The sequence below is a fragment of the Phoenix dactylifera genome, chromosome 9 (assembly GCF_051530095.1).
Source record: "Phoenix dactylifera cultivar Ajwa chromosome 9, Ajwa_hap1_PhDact_Kaust_v1.1, whole genome shotgun sequence".
Classification (NCBI taxonomy): Eukaryota; Viridiplantae; Streptophyta; class Magnoliopsida; order Arecales; family Arecaceae; genus Phoenix; species Phoenix dactylifera.
Genome location: NC_143198.1, coordinates 1,243,590 through 1,268,972, shown reverse-complemented (window position 1 = coordinate 1,268,972; position 25,383 = coordinate 1,243,590). Strand labels below are relative to the sequence as shown.

Here is a 25,383-nt window from a genome sequence, read left to right as displayed (position 1 = left end):
CCAGTATATCGGGGACGGGATCACGAGAGTTCGACCGTCGATCCCCCTCCCCTCCTCTTTCGCCGCGGACCCCGCTGTTAAGCGTGGAAGCGTGGAGGGGTAGGAAAGGCTGGGTAGCTACCCACTGAAAGGGGAAATCATGAGCTCCCCGGGCCCTTGGCCACGGCCTATAGCCGGTGCCGATAACCAACCTGTCCCGTTTTGACCTGCCAGGCGACTAATCTTGTGAAAGAAGGAAGCGATATTTTACCAAAAAAAAAAGGAAGCGATATTTATTACGACACGTGGCGGATCGGTGCCACTCTAATCCCCAACGAATCACACGGCGGAGAATTTTGCCACGGTGGCACCGCACAAGCGCGGCCGTCGGATAAGGAGAGGGATCGGACGCACAGGATTGGAGTGAGGGCCTGGAGGGGCGATCCCGTCCGTCGGCCTGCGCACGGAGTGGGGTTGCGGGACTGACAAAAACCGAAGGGAGGTGAGACGAGCAGCAGAAAAAAGGAGGGGAAAGCAAACCAGAGGGGAGAGAAGGAGAGAAGGAGAGCGGAGAGAAGGCGAAGAAGATAGGACGGTGGAGGAGAAAAAGAAGATCTGGCCGGAAAATCCATCCTTTTTCGATTTCTTTAAAGGTTCTGACGAGGATTGCCGATCGAATACCTCGGAGGAGTCGGTTTTCGGTACCTTTCCGGCAAAAATCTGTCGAGAAGCGGCCGAGATCTGCTTCAGATATCGGTTGTCGGAGGAGAGGAGGGTGCGAAGATGAGAAGAAGCGGAGAGAGATGAACTGATTGGATGAAGGAGAGTGAAGGGAGATGGAGAGGAATCGGGAAGCGAGGAGAGGAACCGTGGCGGCTAACGGTGGATTGTCGAGGAGGAGGCAGAGGAGCAACAGCTTGAGAGACTCTCCGGGTCCGATTCCGCAGATCCGTCTCTCGATTCTTTGCTTCCCTCTATTCTTTGCTTTTTTTTTTTGGATTTTAATGGTTTTATTGCTGAAAATATTGACAGAGGAAGATGGAGGGATGGAGATGGCGGAGGCGACGAGGCTTCGGGATCGAGGTAGCAAGAAGGATCGAGATCGGGATAGATCAAGCCGGAGCAAGCGGAGGCGAGGCGAGCGGATGCTGCACGGGAGCAATAGAGACGAAGGAGACGACAGCTCCGAGGAGAGTGTCGAGGAGGAGGAGGAGGACGAGGACGATGACGTGTCCGCGGCCGTCCGGCTGCCGCCGCCGCCTCCTCCTCCTCCAAATCCGGCGTCCTCGTCCTCTTCGCTGCCTCAGAGCAACCACCACCACCACCACCAGCAGAACCGGAAGAGCTTCCCGACCAAGCTTACGAGGACTTCGACCGTCTGGAAGGCGGACGAGATGATAGGATTCTCGGTACCAAGGAAAGCCCGTTCAGGTAGGGAAAAAGTGGGGGGAGTAGATATGGGAGGAGAAAAAAACTGTTTTGATCTTTCTTTCTAATCTAGAGTCTGTTTGTTGAAGAGTTTGGTTTTATCTTTCTCTTTGTTTGGTGTTGCAGCATCTGCGAAAAGGTCACATGACTGTTGGGTTTCAGGTGGCTCTGGAAGTGGAGAGCAGATTCCCCGGCAAGCTTCGACCTCTCCCTCGAGGCTCAGCCCTGCCTCTACCACCCAGATCTCACCCTCCTCCTCCAACGCCTCCGCTCGGAAGAAGATGGTCCGATTCCCTTCTCTTCGTCTCATCATCTTTCTCCAGCGTTAGCTCTTACCGGCCCTATACAAGCTTTCGCTCATGGTCTCGTTTGTTTCAGAAACCGATGAGTGGATCCAAGCACCGCCCCGCCAAGGTCTCCAAGTCGCCGTCTTTGATCCAGGAGGATATCGAGATCGAGGTCGCCGAGGTTTTGTATGGGATGACCAGGCAATTCCAATGCCCACCAAAGCAGGAGAGCCAGAAGCTTGATTCCAAGGACATTAATGGCGGTTCAGGCAATGATGCTAAGTCGAGGGTCTCCTCACCAAACACGATCTCCTCTCCTCCCGCAGCATCCCAGACATCTGTTCTCCCCCCTTCCAATTGCAGTTCTAATCCCAACTCCTTGTCTGCTACTGGTAAGCAGGGTGCGCCAAATGCTTACCTTTTCCTTCTAATTTTTCACTCTAGGTGACTAATGGCGTGGCGGCCATTTTGCAGCTCCAAAGAGGAAAAAGCCAAGGCCTATTAAATTTGAGAATGAAAGCCCCCCGAGTCCAGTTGGCTTAATCGCTCTTCCGAGCACGTCTGCGTCGCCTTCGGCTAAGTTGGAGTCTGAGCAACCGATGAAGACGGAGGTTTCATCGCCAAGATCAGAGAAGAACACTGGTTCTCCTGCCATCGAAGACGGCGGCGGTTCAGTTGATGTCTCTGTTGCTCAGGTGGCTGTGGCCGCCTTGGATGTACAGCAGTATTCAGCAAAGATGGAGAACGATTCAATCCCGGATCCCAAGCTTTTGGAGGGAGAACGGGATGGTCAAAATCGGATTGAGAGCCATAAAGAAGCTGCTTCACCTGCAAATGAAACTTCTTGTGCCGATTTGGTTGCCAATCGTAGTGAAGAAACCGCAAAAAAGGCGTAAGCTTTTTAGATCTGATTGGTTGCCATCGATTTCTACTGTACGTTAGGTTTTCGAGAGGGATCCTCAATGTTTTTCTGGGTTCAATTTTGCAGAGATCCAGTGGGTGATGTTGCCCGCGAAGAGAAGTTTAACATTGATCTTATGGTGGGTGCCTCTGGGATTCTCAAAAGTGCCTAAAAACTAGTTGAGCAGCATCAGATATTAAAGGAATTTACTTATTTTTTCAGGTTCCTCCTCCAGAGAGGGATGAAGTGTGTGATTTCGATATGGATCACAGGTCGCAGGTTTCTAAGATTGACATGGTGGGCGATCCGGCTGCAGATTTTTTGTAGAAGTTTTTAGAGTGTTTTAGTTTCCTTGACTCAGTTTTATTTCTCTTTTAGGTGTCAAAAATGAACATTGAGAAGAAGGAAGAAAAAAAGGCACCACAAGCAGATGAAACTCTTGACGAGGACCAGATGGTTGAGAATTCCACCGAGGAGGAATCCAATTCAAGGAAGCAGACGGGTAAAGAGAGGACCCTTGACCTGCAGATTGATTTGGAGAAACCAGATAAGGACAGCCTCGATGGCGCCAGGCTGCCATTCCAGAAGCAGCAAGCAAAAGTCCCTAAATCGGAGCCTAAACCAGAGAAGCCCGGTAATCGCCTTCGTTTAGATATCCATGTTCTCTCTTTGTTATGTGGAGCTATGATTTTTAGTCGGTTCCTCCGTAATTGCTCGCAGCAACATCTACTTCCCTGCCTACGCCGATGACCGTTGCAGGCTGGCCTGGAAGTTTTCCTCCATTTGGGTGAGCAAGTTTGTTTGTTTCCTTTTTCTGTGTCGCTCTGTTGGGATTTGGGGTGATTTACCTCCTCCTCCATTAACAGGTATATGGGTCAAGTTCCATCTCTGCAAGCAATTATTCCCATGGATGGAAAACCTGGGTCTTCGAATATCTTACAGGTCTTCTTTGCGCCTTCCCGCACCCTGCTTTCTGCTTGCTGCTTTTCCCTCTAAATTTCCAGTCTGATTGGTTGTGATATTGCAGCCTCCTAGCTTCGTTTCTCCGCAGCCCCGCCCGAAGCGCTGTGCGACGCACAGCTACATTGCACAGAACATATACTACCACCAGCGGCTTGCAAAGATGAATCCTTTCTGGCCTTCAGGAGGAGGCACCACGCCGCCAATACAGGGGGCCAAGCCATGCAATCTCAATGCTGTGCCACCTTCAGATGGATTTGCAGGCGGCTTCCCAGGGAGGAACGCGGGCTCCTTGCAAGACAATAAGGGGGCCGCAGCAGTGTCTTCACTCACTGGACTTTCCTCTAAGGAGAGGATGCCGTCGACCAATGATACTACCGTGGATGCTGGGCAGAGGAAGCAGCTAGCCCACCAACATCCACCCCAGCCTGGTTCAGCGGCCAATGCTCTTGTGAGTCTTCTATCCTCATTTCTTTATCTTTTACTTTATATATGTTTAATGGGGAAATTAATCATTCTTTTCTCTCTTTTTTCACCCTATTTCTTGTTTTCAGCCCGTCCCTGCATTCATATTTCCTTTCAACCAGCAGCAGGCTGCTGCAGCTGCCATGGCTGCTGCTGCCACGCTATCTGGTGCGGCAAAATCTAGTCCAGGGCTCAGCAATGGGGCACCGGCTTCTGGTGGTGCCTCTGCTTCGGTGGCGATGAGCTCGGGAGCTGGTGGACCGGCAGCTCCCATGAACTTGAGCTTTGCCAGCTTGCCCCCAAATGAAGCTCAGTACCTGGCTATACTGCAGAACAATGCGTACCCTTTTCCTATTCCTGCGCATGTTGCAGGAGCTCCACCTTTCAGGGGAGCGAGTCCTGGCCAACCAATGCCCTTCTTCTACCCTTCCCAGATGCTCCACCCATCGCAACTCCAACAGCAGCATCTGCCGGGGCCACAACAACCTCCCCATGCCCGACAAGGCCACCATAAGCCAAGCTCATCAAGCGGATCATCGTCCTCCCAGAAGCACCCGCAGCAATCACAGCGGGCTTTGGGAGGTGGAGCGAGTGGCGGCGGCAATTCACTTGGCTTTCCAGCTACAAATCCGAGGCAGGTCCTGCTCCCCCACCAGGCTCGGCAGCACGAGTCAGACAAGGGCTTGGAAGACGGCCCCCCAACTGCTGATGGTAGGGCTTCTCAAGCACAGAAGAACATCTATGGCAACAACTTTCCAGTTCCCATGCATTCCCAGAATTTTACCTTGATGTCTAATGCTACGGCCGCTGCAACATCGGGCAGCGGTGGGGGTCAGAGCGACAAGCAACCTTTGCATCATCAACAGCAGCAACCGCTACGGAACCAGGTGCTGAAAGTGGAACTCGCATCGTCCCAAGGTTTCGCAATGCCCTTTGCATTTAGTGGCGCTGGAGCAGCTCCACCAGGCCTTGGCTTCTCTTCCATGGCGCAAAATCACGCCCTTTTCCACAGCTTCCCTGAGGCAGCGGGGCATGGATACCCCCACTTCGCCACAGCTGCTGCTGCTCCCCCCCAAGCAGCTCAGCAGAAGAAGGCCATGGAAGATGGGAGGCCTGCTACTGGCGACTCGACGATGGCGGGCAGCAAAGCTCCAGCCGGTGGTGGTTCACAGCATTCTCTTAACTTCTCGAAATCGGACAGTGAGCCTGCCATCTCTTCCGTCATTGGCAGCAGCGTCGTCGACGGCGCACCTCGAACATTGAGTCTCATTTCAGCTGCTTCCAACGCTAGTCAAACTACAAACCGATCTGGTGGTGCCACTCCCTTGGCCGCATCGGCTGTCACGACCACCGCCAACCTTTTGAATTCCCAACCGCAGCAGCTGCAGCAACAGCAAGAGCAGCAGCTAATTCAGCCTCAGAATCCGCACCTTCAGCAGCAGCAGCGACATCTTACGCCAACCCACACAAAGTCCTCTGCATCAAGCAACGGTGCAAGTGCTTACTCCGAGCGTCTGCCTGGGGGCTCCACCAAGTACCCCCAAACTCTTCCCGCTTTCCCTCATCCCCTTATCCATGGCGGCAGCCCCACCCAGTCGCCACAATGGAAGGCCTCCACCGCAAGAGCTGCCGCACCTTCCCCTGCCCCAACCTCTGCTCAACCAGTAGTGAAGAACAACCATCTCCAGCAGCAAGCAGGCAGAGCCACCCAGCAGCCTCTTCCGGCCCCAGGCCACCAAACTCAGATATCTTTCGGTGCGAGTTCCATGAAGACGGTATCCACCGGAGGAGGACAGCATCGCTCTGGGGCATCTAGCAATCCATCTTCATCTGCCACCGCAGCTGTTGCCGTTGGCTCCCCCTCCCATTCAGTTTCTAAGAGTGGTGCTGGTGGCAGTCCACGGGCTTCAGCAAGTACGAGACCTGGTCAGCCGGCCGCTCCTCTTCCCCCGCAATCATCTGTCAAGAGTTCCATTCTGGGCCACCCCCACATCACTTCAGCCCCTAGCTCTGGTTCTAAACCCCAGCAGCCGCTGTATCAGCCTCAGCAGCTACCCAGACCATATCCATTCCCTAATGCTCCGCTCATGTTCTCCAATGCTGCCTATACATTGCTTCAACCCCAGGCTCCTCAATCCAATGCGGCTGCCGCAGCGGCCGCCGCCGCCGGGTATTATCAAAGACGCCCATGCGAACAGCAGCAGCAGCAGTACCAGCCAAGCTCGACACCAGGCTCCACCGGGATGCTTGCCCTTGCACCTTCTGCTCTAATGCCGGCTGGTGCATCCACGACGAACGACCCTGCAAAGGCTGCGGCCGCCGCTGATAACAGCATGAAGGGACTGGCCCCTCCAGGCCTTATGCATGCTGCGCATCTTGCTGTGGCGGCCCAGTCTGCCTCCGGCGCTCCCCACCATCTCATCCCTGGCTCATTCCCTTATATGATGCCGCCTATCTCCATGAAGCCTGCAGCTGATCAGAAGCCTGCAGCCGGTAATTAGTCTTTTCTCCTATCTTCTCCATTCCTCTTTTCTTAAAATGGTTCATTATTTTGTTGGTGGTAGTTGTGTTGGCTGCGGTCGGAAGTGTCGATGGTTATGGAGGTCTCATTTTTTTAGGAACGATTGGTTTGCCCAGGGAATGACCATTTGCATGCATGCTGGCAGCCTGAGAAGAGATGATGAGGATGGAGATGACGATGCTGCCGCTGAGGCCGAATCGACCACCGATGCCCAGGCACGCTATTGGAAGCCATCTTCTCTCTTGTTTGTGGCCAGCAGCACGATTCTCTAAAGACTAAAGAGGCTGCTGCAGCTGAGCCTGGGCGTTTGCACTGGTGAAGAGTTCGAACGAAAGGATAAGAAGAGGAGGAAAAAGGAAGGGAGACGGTGGGTCTGCCTTCATGTTCGGGGCGGGTCGTGCCCTTTGTCTTCCATCCTTTTTCTGCTACCGTGAGAGGAGGGGCTCAGACTTGGAGAGGGGGAGACGAGCACGAAAGACTTTTGGAAACAGCAGCGTTGAGTAGAATTTCCTCCTGTCTCAATTTTGTAGTCGGTTGTCTGATGCCCTTCTACCCTCCTGGACGCCTTTCTCTTCAAATTTATTCTAACTTCACATCAAAGAGGGAAGGATGACAGTGACTAATTTAGATTATTTTCTTGTTGATAATTCTTGCGAGTCGTATCTGTTTTCCATTTGAAGATGGTCTGTGGGCATAAGCAGGTGCAGGATCGGGGTTGTGGCATTTGTTTGTGAGGTTTTGGATGTCTATACATGGATTGCTCGCTAATGGATATTAGTTTATGTTAACTTAAAAGGACATCGGTGTATTTTCCATTGTTAAGAAAATCTAGTGACTTGGTTGCTCAGCGAGGTATATGATTGAGATTTCCAACGGCTGTCGCGCCTTCCTAGCTGCGAACGATCCTCATAAGCTTCGAAAGAAGTTATCTTGCTGCCTGCTGTCCTGCTCCAGGGGTAAGCGAAGGAGATTTGTCTTCCTTTTGGCCAGCAGGATTCTTTGCTACAACTCTGAATTATGTCGAAGTTTTCATTCGTTCTGATCAATCTATCAGCCTGAAGGCTCTTACATAAATTGGTCGAGCGGTGAGCACAAATGAGCCTTCTCCTGTGCCCACAGTAGATCTGTTTTATTCAATGGTACTTGTTGCTTTTACGTCTGTTTATCTTTGGAGTTGCTAATTCTATTTGCATTCTTTGTTAGGCGGTAAGAAAAATGTTGTGTCGTTGCTTGCAAGAAGCGCGGAGGAGGCTAACTAGAGAATTATCACCTCTTTGTTAGCCTGCCATCGATGTTTTCAGATTGTGGCATTGTGCCCAATAAAAATAATATATAGTATGGTAAAAAAATCGAATGGAGTTCGTTTGTGAGGAAACCAAAGGGGTCTCGTGTGTTCTTTGTTTCATGATCTTTTCGTCTGACATCTCTGGCTACAGAGGGTTTTAATACTATAATTATAGTATACATTAATCCAATTCCAAAGAACAAATAGCCTTCTACAAGAAATCTCTTGCATGACTTCATATCGTTCCAAAATAATTAAGGAGAAATTCTCGAATTTTGATTAACAAAGTTCTAAGTTCAAAAGAGAAGAGTACATGAGTTTTGAGTACCAACATGTTTCTTCCTTGAATTAAATCGTGTGAGCGGACAAAGAAATATAATAAATTATTGAAAATTGTATTAAAAACCTAATTCTAGTAGGTTATTATAATAATACTAACTCAGCCCGATCGATTAGCTCAAAACTCAATCCGATAACACCTAATAACGTAAGCTCCCGTTCTCATATGCCCCCAAAAGAGACACCCTTTCTCCCACGCACCGCGTCCAACATGGCATCCTCCTATTCAGACACATGGCCGGTCTAATGTGGGCCCAGCAACCACTGCAGTCCCTGACGTGGCAGCTGCCGAACAGTGCGCGCCCTCTTCCCCGAACCAAGACAGCGCTCGCTGTTGTACGATTCTGAGATCCACCAACTCCCTTCGAAATTGGATCCTTTCCATTTATTGCTATTACCCCCACCCCCACCCCCACCCCCACCCCCACCCTTTTCCTCTAACTTTACTAACAGATATTTTAATTACCGTGATCCAAGCTCTCTGCAGCAATTAAATCCACCGGCAGGCGGGCCCCGCCCCCCACTCTCATTCACCTCTTCTTTTGTTTCCTCCACGCGTCGCGGTCAAAGTTCGCCTCATCCCAAAGAAGGGAAAGGAACATCTCCCACCTACCTTTTTGTGTGGGCCCCGGTGGCATCGTGCCCTCAAGCGGGACCCAGCCTTCCGACCCTTGTAGCAGCCCCGTACTGCGGTGCACACGTGGACCAGACACCAGGGAAAACCCGGCACCTTATCCTGACCCAACACCCCCCCAACTCCCCATCCAAGCCGTCCAACTTAGTGCAACGGGGACGATCACGACCCTTGCTTTAGATAAGACAGCAAGGAGACGCGTGGACGAGAGCTGCTTTCTTGGAGCGGGACCCACTTTATACCCCCAGCTTTAGTAGGCCCGGGTCGGCGGTCTGGTTCGGACTCGATGACGTCGACGGCAAACCAAAGCAGGGCCTTTCCCCCTTTCCCTTTCTCCCATGTGCGGAGGTGTGGAATCACATAAAGAGAATTTTTTTTTAAAAAAAAGTGGGTCCATCCTATCGTGAATAAAAAAAAGATATTTTCAGAGCTTTAGAGGAGGTGCAGGTCCCTCCGTCGGCTCCACCGGGAGAAGAAATAAAAGTCTGCCTTACGGCCTACTCCGAATACTACCCCACAATTAAGGGGTTTTTTTTTTAATATATAACTATTATTTTAATAATATCGATATTATATTACTGCGTAAAGGATGAGACAAGGAGACAAAAGCGGTAGCGGACGGTAGAGGCCACGTGGAAGTATGGAGCCAATAGAGAGCGACGCACGCCTCCATTCAACAAACCCGGCTTGCTTTCAAAAATCCCGTCTCTTGGACAAACCCAACGTGGAACCGTGGGAGCCACCACATCACATGCGAGCATGAACAATTAAACACAACCAAAACAAGTATTGGATAGAAAACGATTAGGAGAGGGAGATCTAGAAGAAGCTAAATTAAGCGTCTTCAGTATTTCTTCTTTAGATATTAAAAAAATATGAAATCAGAAGTCGTGGTCGGCATTTGACGGCCGCCACACAAAACAATTACACATCTAAGTCCTTTCTTCTTCAAATTGTTCTCTGCCCAATCTTTTCTCTACCTCTCCCTGATCCTAGCTCTAGAGTCAAGAGGGGGAAGCAAGAAAAAAAGAAAAAATTGGGAGAGGGGAATGAAAGCATTACCCGAATTCAAAAAAACAGATAGAGGTAAAGCTGGTCCGTCCTTTTAGCCAATCGCGGTGGACCACCATCTTTCCTTCATCGATGCTTCCTGGATCAGCAACTACAAAAAAGGAGAAAGACGGGCATGGAGGATAGACAGTGACGGCCTTCTTTCCTTCCAAAACAGCAGGCATGCCGGCCAGGTCCTCCCCTCAGGAGGAACGAGAATGGATGAACTCCCTCGGCGGCAGCAATTCGACCGTCATCTCTTCTCAGGCTGCCAGCATGCATGCGAATTGTCATTCCCTGGGCAAACCAAGCGTTTCTTTACAAATGAGAAATCCATTATCGAGAACCAACTACGAGTATTTACTACTAGTTTACTTCTCCAAGGATCAAATGCTCGATCCTTTTCTGGAAGAAGATCGAAAGAGTGAGGGGCAATTAATTACCGGCTGCAGGTTTCTGATCGGCTGCTGCAGGCTTCAAGGAGACAGCCGGAACGGAGAGATAAGGAAATGAGGCGGGCATAAAAGGGTGAGGAGTGGCGGAGGCGGACTGGGCAGCCGCAGCAAGATGAGCAGCATGGAGGAGGCCTGGTGGAGGCATCCCTTTCATGCCATTGCCCGCCGCTGCAGCTGCTGCTTTTGCAGGATCAGTCGTTAGAGCAGAGGCCAGCATGCCGGAAGAGCCTGGTGTCGAGTTCAACTGCTGCTGCTGAGCCGCTTGAGATGGTGCTCGTTCGGATGGGCGTCTTTGATAATATCCGGCGGCGGCGGCATTGGATTGAGGGGGCTGGGCCTGCATGTAATTTGAAAAGAAGAATTGAGGTTGAGGGAATGGTTGCTGCTGCTTCTGTGATTGCTGAGCTTGCTGCTGCTGCTGCGGTTTGGTGCTGGAATTTGGGGCAGGAGCGATGTGGGAGTGGCCAAGTACGGAGGGCGCATTTCGGTTGTTGTTCACCGGAGAAGACTTCCGGCCTGAGCTTGACACACAACTCTTGGCGGATGATTGTTGAGGCAGTGATAATGCGGCGGCGGCCGACGAACCAAGTTTCATACCAGCAGAAGCCCGCGGGTTCCCATTCGCACTCTTGGCGACTGAATTCGGGGGAGAACCCATGGCAATGGCGGGAGCAGATGAGGATGATGGATTGCTAGTCCCTCCAGCAGGCACTGCTTTCATTGAATTCACACAGAAAGATATCTGGGTTTGGTGGCTTTGAGCAGGAAAAGACTGTTGAGGTGCTCTGCCTTGCTGCTGGGGAGGAGGATTGTTCTTCACCACCGGTTGAGCAGAAGACTGGGGAGGGGCAGGCGTTGCTGCTCTTGTAATGGAGGCCTTCCACTGGGGTGACTGCGAGCAGCTGCCACCCTGGATGAGAGCTTGAGGAAAGCCAGCCAAGGCTTGAGGAAACACACTGGAGCCCGCAGGAAGACGCTCTGAGCCAGAGGACTTCATGGCTGCGAGCTGGTGCTGCATCTGTAGCTGCTGCTGATGCTGCTGCTGCTGCTGCTTTTGAAGTTGAAGAAGCTGCTGCTGCTGCTGCTGCTGAGAATTGGGAATATTAACTACAGGCACTTCAGTGGCTGAAGTGGTTGCGGAAGCAGCACCAGAAGAACGGTTTGCAGGAGCTGGGATGAGACCCAAGGTCCGAGATGAGCCGTCTATGACACTGTTGCCAAGCATGGAAGAGAAGGGAGGTCCACCATCCGGTTTAGAGAAGCTAAAGGAATGTTTACTACTGCCAGGAGCTTTGCTGCCTGCAATCACCTTCCTTTCCTCTTCACCAACAGTACTTGTACTCATTGAGTCCCCAACTGAAGACCTCCCATCCTCAGGGTGGGCCTTCTTCTGTTGTGCTGCTTGGGCGGCAGCAGCAGCAGCAGCAGCAGAAGCAGCATTTATCTGGCTGTATGCAGGTCTGGCATCTTCAGGGAGGGCCTGAAAGATGGCGTGGTTTTGCGCCATGGAAGAGAAATCAAGGCCTGGAGGAGCAGCGGCAACCCCATTGAAGGAGATAAAGGGCATAGCAAAAGCTTGGGATGATGTGAGCTTATCACCGTGCCCCCCACCACCACCCAATGTTGCTGCTGTAGCCGCGGCAGACATCAAAGTAAAATTCTGAGGATGTATCGGCATGGCAAAATTGGGAGCATAGATGTTCTTCTGAGCATGAGGAAGAGGATTCCTTCCATCAGTGGTTGATGGGCTATCTTCCAAAGGCTTATCACCCTCCTGTCGCCGTGCGTGGTGGGGCACCAAGTGCTGCTGCTGGTTTGCTGCTGGAAAGCCATGATTGCTTCCACCAGCACCGCCGGCCCCACCTCCCAGAGCCTGCGGTGGCTGTGGACGCTTGTGGGAGGATGATGATCCACTCGACGTGCTTGTGTGCTGATGGTGGCCTTGTTGTTGGCTGTGGGGAGGTGCTTGTGGTCCCATCAGCAGCTGCTGCTGCTGCTGCTGCTGCTGCTGGTGGAGCTGAGATGGGTGAAGCATCTGAGAAGAGTAGAAGGGCCCATTGAAGAAGGGCATTGCCTGGGCAGGACTTGCTCCTCTGAAGTGCGGAGGCCCCGCAACATGTGCAGGGATAGGAAATGCGTATGCATTGCTCTGTAGCATCGCCAGATATTGAGCCTCATTCGGGGTCAGGCCAGTAAAGCTCAAGTTCATCGTCGGTGCCACCGATCCACCGCCAGTTCCAGTGCTCGCAATCGCAGAACCAGAGGCGCTAGAAGAAGGTGACCCATTACCACTCCCTGGAGTAGATTTTGATGCTCCGGATCGGGTGGCAGCTGCTGCTTGCTGCTGGTTGAGAGGGAAGATGAACGTCGGGCCATGCTGAAGAAAAGGATAATTTCGGTGGAAGCATCAGAAGTTGCTCTCTTCGATCAGCATTCGCACATTGATACAGTAAAACGAGGATTAACGCCATACCAGCATATTGGTTGCTGATCCAGACCGGGGTATCTGTGGGAGAAGTAGCTGCTGCTGCTGCTGCTGCTTCTTTTCGGCAGCTGCTTCGGTGTGGGGATTATTTGCTGCGAGCATCTCCTCCTTCGAGGGTGGTCCCTTAAATGCCGCTCCCTTGTTATCTTGAAAGGAGGCCGTATTCTTCCCATCTGAAGAAGGCGAGGCATTGAGATTGTATGGCTTGGCTCCATATAGTGGACCAGCGCCAGCTGCAGCAGGCCACAAAGGATTCATCCTTGAAAATCTCTGGTGGTAACCAATATTCTGTGCGATGTAGTAGTGCGTCACGCAGCGCTTCGGGCGAGACTCTGGTGAGACGAAGCTGGAAGGCTGCAATACAACAATCCATGGGATGTAGAAAGGAGAAACAAAGAGAAGGGGAGCCTGGAGAGTGGACGGAAAGAGACCTGTAAGCTATTGGAAGCACCTGTAGCCCCATCCATGGGAACGACTGCCTGCAGAGATGGAACTTGACCCATGTACCTGGTAACGAAAAAGAAGATGAATCATCTTTCCAGACATTATCATGACAAATTTAGAACGAAGAACAAGGAACAAATTGCTCACCCAAAAGGGGGAAGGCTTTCTTGCCAGCCTGCAATTGTCATTGGCATAGCAGGGGGCGATGCAGATGGAGCTACGACTGATTAGAGGAACAAAGAATCAATGTCAGAACTCTGAAGGTAAAAAGGATAAAACTAGCAAGAGAGAGAGCGAGAGATGATTCAACAAGAATTCTTACCAGCCTTCTCTTGTTTTGGCTCCAACCTAGGTGACTTCTGTTGCTGCTTCTGGAGTTGGAGTTTGCAGCTGCTAAGGCTGTCCTTATCTGGCTTCCCCATATCAATTGGCAGGTCAAGAAGGGTCGTCTCCTTCACCCTTTGCTTCTTTAACTCAAATTCCTCCTGCATGGACTTGTCAACCTTCTTATCCTCCAGAATCACTCCATCTTTTTCTGTTTTCTCCACTGCCTTTTCTTCTTTCTTCTCAATGTCCACTTTCAAAGCCTACCAAAAAAAAAAACAAACTTTAGACCAAAAGCTCCGAAATTACCATTGCGCGAACCTCTACAAGTAAACTTACTGAGGTCCCTCACCATTTCGATCCCTCCTGGACCCTGAGACCTGGGATTTGCGTCGAATTCGCACGAGTTGTACCTCTCGGGAGATAACTTCCCAGGGGGAGGAGCCTGCAAAAAACACACAGATTGCCCCAATATCCATCGCCGCCCAAAGAATTCTCAAGAAATATTCATGGATCGAAGAGGTACCCACCATTAGATCAATGCAGAATTTCTCTTCCCGACGGCTATCAGCTGCCGGAGCTCTGCAAAATTAACCGAAAAAACACCGTAAATCCATCTCACAAATATAAGTGAATCTTGGCATATAAAACAAGACAAACAACTGGTCAGATCTCGAAGCTTACGCTTTTGCTGTGGTTTCTTCACTACGACTGACATCCAAATAAGTGAAGGGAACTGTTTCCTTTTCAGGTGGAGTAGGTTCTTCCTGGTTCTCCATCCGATTTTGGCCATCTGGTTCTCCCTTCAAAAGCTTAGAATCAGGAACTGGATCGTCTCCTATTTTTGCTGAGTCTTGCTGTACATCAAAGGGGGCTGCCGCAACAGGAGGAACAGAGACATCAGTTGAACCACCACCGTTTCCAGTGACTGGACATGCGGTGTTCTTCTCTGATCTCAGTGACGAAGCCTCTTCCTTCATCTGGTGCTCCGGTTCCATCTTAGAAGCCTCTGGTGCCCGCAGGCCCCCCGGACTTGAGGGTCTTTCCTCCTCAAGCTTCACAGGCCTCGGCTTCTTCCTCTTTGGAGCTGCACAAGGCCAATAAGACCCTCAGTCGCAAAAAAACGGAAACATAAATCGATTTAATAAAATAAATATTTCATGGACGCTGCGCACCAGCAGTAGGCAAAGAAGTGGGGTTAGAGCTAAAATTGGAGGGGGGAGGAACAGATGACGGCAGAGATGCCGGAGGAGTAGGGGAGATCGAGTTTGGAGAGGAAATTCTGGATTTGGCTTCATTGCCAGACCCACCATTTGTGTCCTTTGAATCAATCTTCGAGGTCTCCTGCTTCGGTGGGCATTGGAATTGTTTGGTCATCCCATACAAAACCTCGGCGACCTCGATCTCGATGTCCTCCTGGATCGAAGACGGCGACTTGGAGACCTTCGGCGGCCGGTGCTTGGATCCATTCAACTCTTTCTGAAACAAACGAGACCGTGAGGAAAAGCTTGTATACGGGCCGGTAAGAGCTAAAGCGAGAGAAAGAAACTGAGACGAAAAGAAAGGAACAGGACCATCTTCTTCCGAGCGGAGGCGTTGGAGGAGGAGGGTGAGATCTGGGTGGTGGAGGCAGGGCTGAGCCTCGAAGGAGAGGTCGAAGCTTGCCACTGAATCTGCTCTCCACTTCCAGAGCCACCTGAAACCCAACATTCATATGACCTTTTCGTAGATGCTGCAACACCAAATAAGAGAGAGATAAAACCAAAGGCTTCAACAAACCAGCTCTAAATTTAACAAAAAATAAATCAAAAACAAATTCTTTTTCTCCTTCCATATCTACTCGCTCTCTCCCCCCCCCCCCCCCCTTCTCTCTTCTTCCCCTACCTGACCGGGCTTTCCTTGGTACCGAGAATCCTATCATCTCGTCTGCCTTCCAGACCGGCGGAGTCCTCGGGACCTTGACCGGCAAGCTCTTCCGGTTCGGCTGGTGCTGGTGGTGGTTGTTCTGAGATAGCGAAGAGGAGGAGGAGGACGGATTTGGAGGCGGCGGCGGCAGCCGGACGGACACGGACATGTCCTCCTCCTCGTCCTCCTCCTCGTCGACGCTCTCATCGGAGCTGTCGTCTCCTTCGTCCTTGTTGCTCCCGTGCAGCATCCTCTCGCCTCTCCTCCTTTTGCTCCGGCTTGATCTATCCCGATCTCGATCCTTCTTGCTCCCTCGATCCCGAAGCCTCGTCGTCTCCGCCATCTCCATCCCTACATCCTCCTCTATAAATATTTTCAGCAAAAAAAGAACCATTAAAATCCAAAAAAAAGGACAGGAAAAAGGAAGCAAAACATAGAGAGACGGATCTGAGGAATCGGACCAGGACAGTCTCTCAAGCTGCTGCTCCTCTGCCTCCTCCTCGACAACCCACCATTCACCGCCGCCCCGGTTCCTCTCCTCGCTTCCCGATTCCTCTCCATCTCCCTTCGATCTCTGTCATCCAATCAGTTCCCCTCTCTCCGCTTCTTCTCATCGTCCATCCCTTTACTCCTCCGACAACCGATATCCGGAGTAGATCTCCGCCGTTTCTCTACGGATTTCCGATAGAAAGGTGCAGAGAATAGACTCCTCCAAGGTATTAGATCGCCAAGCTTCGTCGGAATCCTGGGAGAAATCGGAAAAAGGAGGGATTTTTCCAGCCAGATCTCCCACTTCTCCTCCGCTGCCCTCTCGTCTGCTCTCTCTCTCTCTCTTCTTCTCTCCTCTCTTTGCTTTCTTCTCCTCCTTTTCTGCTGCCAATCTCATCCCCTTTCGGTTTCGTCGCTCCCGCAACCCGACTCCTTGCGCCAGCCGACGGACGGGATCGATTCCCCTATCGGTCTCTCAATCCCGTGCATCCATTTCCCGTCGGCTGTGATTGGTCCGGTGCCACCGTGGCTGAACTATGCACCGTCTGATTCGCTTGAGCGAAGAGAGTCCGGACCAGAACGGCTCTAGTGGCCACGTGTAATAAATATCACTTCTTTTCCGCCGATTACTCGTTTTGGTTCAGTTATCCGCTTTGTTGTCTAGCGATCGACACAAGACCTTATATCGCCAAGGGAATCACAGAAGGTCCGGTATGGCGGTACCGGTCCCGGTTATAGCACGTCGCCCGGGCTTCGGGGGCCCAGTCATGCTCTCGATCTCCCCTGATCGGTAGCCTCACTGCCTTCCGTTCTTGATTCGAGGCCCACCAGGAAAGCGACATGAGGGCTAGCCAACGGCCCAGATCTTTCGATTCCGCCCGATCTCCAGTCTGAGGTGGCGACATACTCGCTGAAACTGCCGAGCGAGGCCTAGCTGGCAGACACGATCAACCGCTTCGATCATACCGAGCCATGCGGTCCGTCCATCTCCATCATTCCAACGGTGCAGATCTCCTGCTCTATTCCAAGCCAAAATAGTCACGGAATTTTTTCTAGGCGCCGGTGCGGCCCACTTCTATTCCCTCGCGCCCCCTTTCTGTCCGACTCTCTCGGTGACGTCATCGGGTCCCACCACCTCACTACCGCCCCAGAATAAATAAAATTTTTAAAAATTACAACACCGTCCAAAGTCTGCGTTGCTTTTTTTTTTGGTTTGTTTGACGCTCCATTTGATCAGAGCCGTCGATCGAACTCTTAATGGCACGAAAAGTTCCCACTTTAGACGGGACAGATCACATGCATCTCGTGGACCGCTACGGACGGTTCAGCGAAACCCGCCCGCCCACTCGGCCCTTTTCCCTGGATCAAATCCACGCGCTCTATAAACATCACCGAGACCTGCAGCCCGACACGTGTCCCGCCGAGCTTGTCGGATGGACACGTGGCGCGCTATGGGAATCTCATTGGTCATCTCGGATCCGGTGATTGCCCATCGGCTCCCGCTTTCCCACGCCGACTGCCACCGAATATCTTTCAATTATCACGTTATCAGATTAATTACGCATTAAATAATCAGCTTAACTTAATAATATTTTAAATATTAGTTTAGCATTAAAAAAATCCTCGGTTGTGGGCCCGGGCGTTGGTGGGGCCCGCGAAGGGCTTGGGTTCCTACCGATCGCATTTGTCGCATGCGCCCGCTCCTCCTTCGGATGGATGAGACTCCAGAAGCGTGAGAGGCTTCCACGTGTGCCATACTGCCACGTCAGCCTAGCGGACGTGGACTCTCTCTCGCCCGCTCGAGCCGCGGAGGAGAAGAGATAGAGAGAGAAGAAGGAAGTGGTGTGATTATTATGGTCTTATTTCTTGTCCTTTCTCTTTTTTAATCCCACAAACAAATATATTAACCTTGGCTTTCTCCATCCTTGTACCAGCCCCTCTGTTAAAAAAAAAAAAAAAGTCTAGAGAGAGAGACACCCACAAAAAGGGGGTGGGGGTGGGCCTTAAAGAAGGCAGAATGGGGACAAAAGTGTGGCCTAATAAATTTCATTCTTTAATGGGAAGAGATATTTAATCGATTAATCATGGCGAACAGCTGTGCTTGTTAATATTTTGGGTTTTTCTTGGTTGGAAAGAATGCATCCTGGGATTTTCTTTTTTAAGGTCTGAGAAGATCTAATAAATTAATGTAGATCATGTTTTTATTGGGAAGGAATCCCATCCCTTGCATCCGCGCCGTACACGAAACCGACGTTAGAAAAGCACACGCTTTTACTATATTATACGTTAATATTTTATTTGTATCGAGTATGCTATCATTTAGCATACTAGTTTAATAATGAGATGCTTTTTTTTTTTAATGGACTTGTGTTTATAATACTGCTTACATATCATTATTTATTTGTTAGATGGAGAGATTGCACACGACAAGATTGTTTAGAATTACATTATTACAATTCTAGTCATGGTATTGATGCTTGCACCCTTCCATTCACGTAATATTCGAGGCGAGTGCATCAATTAAAGAAAGAGCATTCTTACTGCTGTTGTTTGAGATTATAAGTATTTTATCATGAAATTCTGCGGTAGTAATCCTAACTAGTTTAAGGTATCAATGATACATATAAAAATATCCCCGTTTTGGCCTGGGAATTATCAAAGGTGGGGGAGCGTTCATGGTGGAGGGTTCCACGGAGGCCAATTTGTCTGAGGGGCTTGACAAGACTTAAAAATGGTGGAAGGCTCGTTACTTCATGAATCATGACCAGTCCAATTAAAATATTCCCCACATTCAAAAGTTACTTGAGGAAACTTAATGGAGATATGGGACGGATCTGGACAATTTGCTAGTATACATTATTAGCGCATCAGGCTATAATTTTTATCTATTTATTTTATGAATATTATAATGTAGGCAGAATTAAATTTGTAAGCAGACTATAAAGAAAGAGACATTGCTGTGGAATTTTTATTTAACAACAAGTACGGCAGGGCTTCAGTCAGTCAAACAAACACATTCGTACGCTATATGAGACATAAAAAGTGGCAAAATTCATTAGAGACCGGCACAATTTATTTGTTTGGTTTGAAACACATGGAGACACATCAGCAATCAAGTCCGCATGAGAAATTTTTTATATGGCTGGTTCAAATTTAGTTCAACATCGGCAACCAGGCTACCACCTTCCCCACCCGAGTTCAAACAGACTAGTTTGGTTGAAAAAAAAAATGATAAAAAAATTAAAAAAATACCGCATATTGTTAATTTTTTTAAAATAAAAAATAATTTTTTTATAAAAATATAAGACTTTTATATTTCATGTAAAAAAAAAATCTATATGGGACATGAAAGTCTCATGCTCAACGGTTGAAAATTGAAAGAATATTTTTTTAAAAAAAATACCTTTAAACTTTTAGATAGAATGAGATAATATTTTTTTTATTAAAAGCATTACATATATTTTAGATAACCTTTCTAGAAAAATAGATGCTCGAACAAATATAAGCCAATCTAAAATGTGTCACTTTTTTCTGACCAACCAAACTTCCACAGGCATCATATACCCACCCCAGACATTAGGATCTTAGAAAAAATATTTCGATGAAAAAGAATTCTCTCCGTGAATCAAATGAATCCTAAAACATAAAGGCCATCGTGAAGTATGCTAAACCCAAAAGGGATCCTTGAGATCACAATCTACAGGGAAACAACTGGAAACCTACACGGATGGAATACTACCAGCCCAACCAAAGAGTTGGTGTGAACCTTTGTAATCTCCCATGCGACCTTGTGCCTGCCAACAACTTATTTTAGTTGAATCACTGCATGCTGCTCAGAAAATATTGGGATGTTCAAGTCAACCAATATTCGAGCCCTCTTTCTTATTGTATTATGAACGTACGAAACATTTTACAGTGAGCATAGTCAATCTTCGACAAGTTACCTCATGTCACAGGCAACAATGAGTTTGGAATAGAAGACAACTAATGTCTTGGAAGAGGCCTTGTGTTATTCCAAAGCCATTCCCAACCAGAGCCACCAACCAGAGCTGACACCCGTCAATGATTGGTAATTCAAGAAGTTTTTAAATACTTACCATTTCTCATGCACTAGATATGAACAAATTAAGAGAAGAATATTTGATGGATGGCCATGATCCAGTCAGCGAACGAAATGTTTGGACATAAGAGTTTGGTCACGAAGGTTTTAAGCGTTGTAATTGATACACATCCCCTCGTGGCAACATTCAACAAAATTGATACATGAAATGCTGGGGCCATTTGCAGATTCAAAAATAATAATATGTCAGTGATTTGTCAAGCGGCCCTTATCAAACACAAGGTTAAATTTATGTGTTACCCTTCCACAGAGAGATCAGCTATTGCCTTTTTTTTTTCATTAGTGATGCAGTCGTTCATAAAATGGACCATTTTTCATTAAGCACTAAGCAAAGTGGACCTTCGAGTTGGACTTTTAGCAACTGAAAATCAAATAATAAAATACTTTCTGATGGAGTTGATGTACCTAGTTAGGCAATATTTAAGTACTGTAGCATAAAGGACCTGGCTATAGAATGTGCTTTTAGATGTATGCAGCTTTACCTTCCTATGAGAAGCCTATTTTCGTGTTTCGAACTCATGATACTTAGGTTACAATAAAGCAACTTTACCATTGTGCCACAGCTCACCCTCAAATTTTATAATAACTATTATATAATAGTATGATGGTATACAATTGTAAGTTTCACTTGATCGCGAATACCATTGGATTGGTCAAAACAGGTAGAAAACAATGGCATATTAGGATATATGATTTTTAAGATAACTGACCTTTTCTCAAACTTGTAGGTGGTAATTGTTGAGCCAATTGATCTCTATATAGGGCAACTAATTTACTCTCTTACATTAATTTGTTTTACAAGATAGATAATTGCTACAAAGAGATATCTACCGTCGTTATTTGGTTCTCAGAATTTTCTGAGCCATCTATGAGAAATCAGGAAGACTGGGCAAGTTAAAGCATTTTACTGATTGATTCTCTACCAAACCAGCAAGAATGCATACAAGGTCAAGCTAAAAAGTGATAGGAGAAAATTATATTTATATATTTTTATCAGGAAGACACAATGAACATATTCTGTCAAGAACTAATAACTGGCATGAATAATTGGAAAAAGGGACAGGCGGCATCCTTTAACAGGAAGTTGGAGAGGTCTTAATGCATCTCATTCATGTTAGAAATAAAAGTTTCACCCTAAAAAACTTGGTTTTATAAGTAGCTGGCATATTTAAACTGTTTCTGAGTGCATTGGGCTAGGTATTCTACCCTATTTTCGTTCGTTCATCAATAATTTCTTGTCACTTAGGGTTATGTACGCTTAAATTAACCAATCTCCGTCCACTGGTATTCCCACTAAAAATACACTCTTTATGCTCTATATGGACTTCAGATTTGACTTTGTTTTAGTGCCAGCCGGGAGCTGGAGGCCTATGTGCCAGCCCCGGGGGCCCGCCCTATCTCCCATTTACTCTTTGCTGACGATTGTCTTCTTCTGGCCAGGGCACGGATTCCAGAGGCACGGGTCCTACGCAGGGTAGTGGCAGAATACTGCGTGGCATCCGGTCAAAGAGTGAATTTCCTTAAGTCTGCCGTCTTCTTCAGCCCCAGCACAGAGAGCGGAGTCAGACAGGAGATCAGAGGGATACTGCAGGTACCGGAGCAGGAGGGGACGCTGACCTACCTTGGCGTCCCTATCACTGGTCGGAGGCTACGGGTGGCCGAGTGCTTGGACTTGGTGCAGCGGGTTCAGAGCAGGCTGGAGGGATGGAGGGCATCCTCCCTATCCATGATGGGGAGAGTGACATTGGTCAGAGCAGTGCTGGGATCTATTCCGGTGTACCTTATGGCCAACACAGTAGTACCGAAGACGATTCTACTGAGGATCGAGCGCCTTCTTAGGTGCTTTCTGTGGGGGTCATATGGTGGAGGCCATGGAGTGCACCTGGTAGCTTGGGAGCAGGTTTGCCTTCCCACTAGCGAGGGTGGTCTAGGGGTGCAGTCCCTCATTGAGAGGCGAGAGGCACTTATTGCCCGGCACGCGGCCCAGTTCATGTTAGTGCCACACAGCTTCTGGAGTCAGGTGATGGCAGCTAGATATGGTCAGGGGGCTTTAGCAGTAGCACGGACCGGTCGTCGAGTCTCTTTCATGTGGCGCGAGATCGGGAGGTACCTGCCATCAGTTGCAGCACATACCAGGTGTTTGATCGGCGACGGCCGGAGTATTGATGTGACCAGTGATTCGTGGGTGGACACCCTTCCCCTGAGTCGCTGGCCGACCATGGTTGATGCAGAGGCAGTGGAGGGGCTACGGGTGTGCGATCTCCTAGCACCAGGAGGGGCCGAGTGGGATGAGGCCCGGTTACGACTGCTCTTCGGGGTACACCTAGCTGTGAGGATTCGGTCCCTCCCGCTTCCGGGATGTGGGGGGCCGGATGTTAGAGTTTGGGGCACTTCGAGTAGGGCTGGTGTTAGACTGGGAGACCTCTCCCGCGCCATTCAGCCAGCGCACGAGCCGGGGCCAGATTGCGCCTGGATCTGGAGGTCCGGTCTCCACCCGAGGGCAGCTCTCTTTTTGTGGAAGGTGTTCTGGGACCGCCTTCCGACGAGAGCAGTGTTGAGCAGGCGTGGCTGGGGGATCCCTGCGGAGTGCGGGACGTGTGGAGCTGAGGAGACAGTGGACCACGTGCTCTTTCAGTGTACTTGGGCGATGTCGACATGGCAGTGGACAGGGATCCCGCAGGGGGCCCGATGTGCGCGGACACAGTTCCTTGGTGCGACGCGGCAGTGGCTAGCTAGTCCGCAGACTCATGAGGAGGGCATCCGAGCGACCTGCACAGCCCTTCAGATTTGGCTGGCAAGGAATGCTCGTACCCTCAGCCAGCGCAGAGTATCACCGAGGTTTGCAGCAGAGTTTGCTCGAGCACAGGCCACGGAGATCAGCCATATCCCTTCCTCAGTTAGACCTTTGACAGCTCGGGACACCTAGGGTTCCCCCCTTGCTCCGGCAGCTTATCAGATTGTCACGCCCCGAACCCGAAGCCCGGGGCGCGAGCAGACGCCGCGCACCTGCAGGGCGGACCCCGCAGGCGCGCAAGGCAGATAAATCAGATCAATCATCAATAACTAAACAAAGATAAATTCCAGTTTTCAATTCAAATGTCCATAAATATATACATATGTCAAAAGGAAAAGTCCATATCCATTAGCTAACTACATCATGACCACTCCATCCCGTAATCCCTATAATCACATGTCATCACCTGAAAAAAATAAATAATAGGAGTGAGCTAACAGCTCAGTAGGCGACATCATGCAATAAAGTCATCATATAACATGTCATAATGCATATAAAAGCAGCTAAACTCATAAATCCAAAAATCCACACAATAATCTGTAAACCCGATCCGAGACTCAAAATATCTCAACCGCATGACTACGGCCACATCACCCAGTGGCATGGTTACACCGAAGTGCCAATACAACTCTCCGAAGAGCCGCTCCACTGAGCCAACGCACCACTGTGCCGCACCCCCTGGTGCCAATCTCACGCTCCGCAGAGCCAACGCACCACTGTGCCGCACCCCCTGGTGCCAATCTCACGCTCCACTGAGCCGCTCCGCAGAGCAAAACGCACCCCTGTGCCGCCACTATTCTATCACCGGTGGTCACGGTGTCGGAACCAGTTCCTCAGTACAAGTCGACAGGGCCAACGTATCATCCCATTGGCGGGGTCTAGACTATAGTCACGCGGTCTTTAAAAATCAATAAATAAATTTTCCACATCGTGAATTTCCAAATCAAAGTCATGAACATGCTCCCAATAATAAGTCACATAACAGTTTATATAAAAAAAAATAAATATTTAATTCTAATTCTAACACATAATGCCAAGAATAAATCATAACATCAAGATATGCAAGATACATGTTATAATTCGATTTAAAAGCAATAAGTCACCTACCTGGGTTCGCTTAAAAGATCCCTGCCACAGATATCACGAACCCCTGATTAAACATAAATATTAATTATTTAATTAATTAAGAAACATAATTTAAACTAATTTCAACCCCTTAAACTCCTAAGTTCATAAATCCAAGAATGGGCCCCCAAGATCAAACATATACCCTAAAATCAGAATCCTTTAGACCCAAGTCAATTGTGGCCCAAAACAGATTAGACCCAATTGAACCAAACCGGATAACAGGTTCAGATCAGATCTCAGGCCCATACCAAACCAGCCCACAAATCCAATCAGACCCAACTCAGCCCAAAAACAGGTCCCTAGCCCAACCCAAACCAGGTCTGACCAGACCAGATTAGATTAAATCTTAACAAACCAGATTACACTCAAATTAGACCAACCCAAGTCTAGACCAGATCCACAGTCAGAAGATGGTTCAATCAGATCAAAGTTCATTTGTGTCTGGTTTGTGACACCAACAGGGCACGGAAATCGATGCAAGGAAACACCCAAAGTTCATCTGTGCCTGGTTTGAGACACCAACAGGGCACAGAAAACGATGCAAGGAAAGCACCCAGCCGGAAGAAGAAGAAGAAGAAGAGGAAGAAGAAGAAGAGGAAGAAGGAGAAGAAGAAGAAGAAGAAAGAGAAGGAGGGGGGGTGGCTGGTGGCTCCGGTCGGCCCTCGGCGGCCGACCGTGGCCCTCGGCGGCGGTGCTCGGCCAGCCGCCGTCGGCCACGCCGCTGTCCCGAGCCGGGCGGAGAAAGAAGAAGGGAAGAAGAAGAGGAAGCAAGGGAGGAAGGGAGGGACCGAGGCTAGGAAGCCCGGCCTCCGTTCGCCCACCTCCGGCCGAACTGGTTTCGGCCGGATTGACCCCGACCGGCCACCGTTGGTCGGACGAATCCTACAAAAAAATCATCTCCGAAATAGGGAAGTGAAACCGAAAACATACTCTCATTCCTTTCCCCTTAAATTCATAAAAAAAATAGTAAATAAGTTATCTTCCTCACCTCCGGTTGTCGGGGAATGGATTCCCGACGGCGTTGGCGGCTCCGGCGGCACCTACGGCTCCGACGACCGTCTCTAGAAGAGGGAAAAAAAATGAGAAGGAAAAATGAAATGGAAAAGGTTTGGGGCTCTCAGAGAAGAGAGAAAGGGAGAGAGAGAGAGGGAGAGGGAAGAGGGGAAGAGGGAAGAGGGGGGTGGTGCGGAGATCTCGCTGGCCGTTCGGCCGGCGTGGTCTTCGTGGGCAAACCACGATGACCCAACTGAAGTCGGCACTCCTTGCCAACTTCAGTTCGGGTCTTCACACTCTAACCAACTAAAAAGAAATTTCGTCCTCGAAATTAAAAACATACCTCAATCCGAGAACAAGGCTGGATACTTCTCTCTCATCTCCTCCTCCAGCTCCC

At 49.3% G+C, this 25,383-nt stretch overlaps 2 protein-coding genes across 19 annotated transcripts; one reads left to right on the top strand and one right to left on the bottom strand.

Annotated features, from left to right (window-relative positions):
- The first annotated feature begins 492 nt into the window (after positions 1 to 492).
- On the top strand, positions 493 to 7,388 carry LOC103717653 (protein TIME FOR COFFEE). 6 transcript variants are annotated; one of them, XM_008806123.5, is made up of 13 exons: positions 493 to 912; positions 1,012 to 1,410; positions 1,534 to 1,691; positions 1,786 to 2,086; positions 2,169 to 2,586; positions 2,683 to 2,734; positions 2,818 to 2,892; positions 2,974 to 3,229; positions 3,316 to 3,382; positions 3,462 to 3,537; positions 3,623 to 4,006; positions 4,110 to 6,513; positions 6,687 to 7,388. In XM_008806123.5, the coding sequence occupies exons 1-13, from the start codon at positions 816 to 818 to the stop codon at positions 6,689 to 6,691; spliced, it is 4,692 nt and encodes a 1,563-aa protein (XP_008804345.4). In that variant the 5' UTR covers positions 493 to 815; the 3' UTR covers positions 6,692 to 7,388. The 6 variants fall into 6 exon arrangements, with proteins under 6 accessions (XP_008804345.4, XP_008804342.4, XP_008804343.4 ...); XM_008806120.5 differs by having other exon boundaries at positions 6,658 to 7,388; XM_008806121.5 differs by having other exon boundaries at positions 6,639 to 7,388.
- Positions 7,389 to 9,603: 2,215 nt separating this feature from the next.
- On the bottom strand, positions 9,604 to 16,398 carry LOC103717654 (protein TIME FOR COFFEE-like). 13 transcript variants are annotated; one of them, XM_089925190.1, is made up of 14 exons: positions 15,924 to 16,398; positions 15,442 to 15,825; positions 15,132 to 15,289; positions 14,733 to 15,036; positions 14,242 to 14,644; positions 14,088 to 14,139; positions 13,910 to 14,002; positions 13,556 to 13,820; positions 13,381 to 13,456; positions 13,221 to 13,296; positions 12,778 to 13,143; positions 12,127 to 12,681; positions 10,293 to 11,382; positions 9,604 to 10,146 (listed from the first exon to the last, which is right to left on the bottom strand). In XM_089925190.1, exons 1-14 carry the CDS (start codon positions 16,021 to 16,023, stop codon positions 10,103 to 10,105), a joined length of 3,966 nt encoding a protein of 1,321 aa, XP_089781316.1. In that variant the 5' UTR covers positions 16,024 to 16,398; the 3' UTR covers positions 9,604 to 10,102. The 13 variants fall into 13 exon arrangements, with proteins under 13 accessions (XP_089781316.1, XP_089781317.1, XP_089781320.1 ...); XM_089925191.1 differs by having other exon boundaries at positions 10,293 to 11,379; XM_089925194.1 differs by having other exon boundaries at positions 14,868 to 15,036; positions 15,924 to 16,391.
- Positions 16,399 to 25,383: the final 8,985 nt, after the last annotated feature.